General features: G+C 46.1%; 1 protein-coding gene across 1 annotated transcript; it reads right to left on the reverse strand.

Moving 5' to 3' along the window:
* Nucleotides 1-1112: 1112 nt before the first annotated feature.
* Nucleotides 1113-1682, reverse strand: LOC112505073 (36.4 kDa proline-rich protein-like). Its single transcript, XM_025109026.1, has one exon. It carries the CDS (start codon nt 1680-1682, stop codon nt 1113-1115), a length of 570 nt encoding a protein of 189 aa, XP_024964794.1.
* Nucleotides 1683-1826: the final 144 nt, after the last annotated feature.

Below are 1826 nucleotides of genomic sequence, written 5' to 3' on the forward strand. Positions count from 1 at the left end.
CAAGAACGAAACACTTACGGAAGGTGTTGGAAATTCGTCTAGTAAAGAGGATGTACAATTTCCTTGCTTGATCTTCGTAGTGTTGCCGTTAATCAGTAGGGCTTTYAGGTTAGTGTTTTTGGCAATGATAGTGTGTATCCCTCCCCCAAACTTATCCTATACTACAAAAGCGTTTGAAACAAAAATTCTCGTCGATTCACTTTTGAGTACCTGGAAAAAGTTTGTGACCCATATCTTGGCATAACCTTGCCCTTTTGAATACCGGGCTTTTTATTTTCGTCTTCCAATTTCCGAAGACCGATTATTTTATTTTTTTGTTTTGTTTTCTTCTCTTTTTTCTATTTTTTTTTCATACCTCCCAATTTTTCGAAGGTATATCTTTTTTTTTCTTTTTGAACACATCCCCCCAAACTGATAATAACAATGTCCCCATTGTTGCCAAAGGGACCAAAAGGGTATGGGTTGGGTGCAAGGGGAAAAGTGTTTGGGTTTAAAAACAAAAGGAGGGCCTACATCCTTTTAACTTTAGCACTACGAAAAATCATCCAAGCAAATTGTACCTGAAATGAATAATGGAACTAGACAAAACAAAATGCAATCCAACACCCATGTCATAAATATCCACACAAAAGAAAATGACATTCCGCAAAGCATACACAAAAGACGGAAAGAAAATGTATCAGTACCCAAAAGATATGTCCAAAAATAATGTTTAAAGAGGTGGGATCAAAAGTTGAGAATTTAACCATTTCTGCCAAACTGCTCACTGTGGGCAAACAGTGGATGCACCTGGCGCTTCGGAGCTTTGGACAATGGGAGCAGTAACTGAAACAGCAACGGCAGGAACAATGGCAGTGGTGATAGGYAATGGAGCAACAGCAGGAATGTGAGGAACCGAAGCAAAGGGTGCAGCAACAACAGACGTCGGCACATGGGGTTGCAAAGGTGGGAAGCACCGGACCTGAGGCGAGCAAAGACCGCTGGGGAATCGGGGAAGTTGGGCGGTCAAGAGAGTATCTTGACGCCCATAGAGTTGTCGTTCCACCCGATTCCAGTCTCTAGTGTAAGCCCAATATCGTGCACTCTTCTTTTAGAGATCGGAGACTCGGTCATCAAGGCTTCCAACCTTCTTCAAGATCTCCTCTAACTTCTGATTCGTTTCCTCCCACTGTAGTGCCAAAACAGACAGCCAAGTTGCTGACCCATACCCCGAGCCTAAAGGGTTGTTCGGCGGTGGATCGAAGGGGGTTAGATAGAGGGGTCATAGAGGGTGGATTGGTTAGGGCTAGGAAAAGGGGTCGTGGTGTTGGGGCGGTTGGAGGAGGTGCCACGGCGGCCGGCGGTCGCACAGAAGACGAACCGGCGCCAGGGGTTGGGTTAGTGTGTATAATGGTGGAGGGGGTGAAAATGGTAGAGAATAGGGGAGGAGTAGGATTGATACATACCGGGGTAACGACAGCATGAAACTCGTCGTAATCGACGGTGACGGTGGTGGGTAGACCGGCGATGGTGGTGGAGGGTTCCGTCATTGGTGGAGCGAATGCAATGGGGTCCGGCGAGAGAGGCGTTGATGGATGCATCGTCGGAACGGGAGTGTCGCCGGTTGTCGCATATCGAGATGAGCGGCGCGTAGGTGGTCGAAGTGGTGGTCGGTCGGTTGGATTATTTCTCGTCCTAGCCATGAAAAAAGAAGAAGATGAATAGTGAGAAAAAAAATGAAGTCTTCTTTTTCCCCCCCTTTTTCATAGGTAACCGATGAGGTAAGCATAGGAAACCACCCACATCAGCATGCAAGTGTCCTTGAAAGTACATGTGATTTGAAAAAA

This window comes from Cynara cardunculus, unplaced genomic scaffold (assembly GCF_001531365.2).
Source record: "Cynara cardunculus var. scolymus isolate 2C unplaced genomic scaffold, CcrdV1 Un_Scaffold_8209, whole genome shotgun sequence".
NCBI lineage: Eukaryota > Viridiplantae > Streptophyta > Magnoliopsida > Asterales > Asteraceae > Cynara > Cynara cardunculus.

Bases quoted from the DNA above. Each gene is read 5' to 3' on its own strand.
- LOC112505073 (XM_025109026.1), bottom strand. From the start codon at position 1,682: ATGGCTAGGACGAGAAATAATCCAACCGACCGACCACCACTTCGACCA.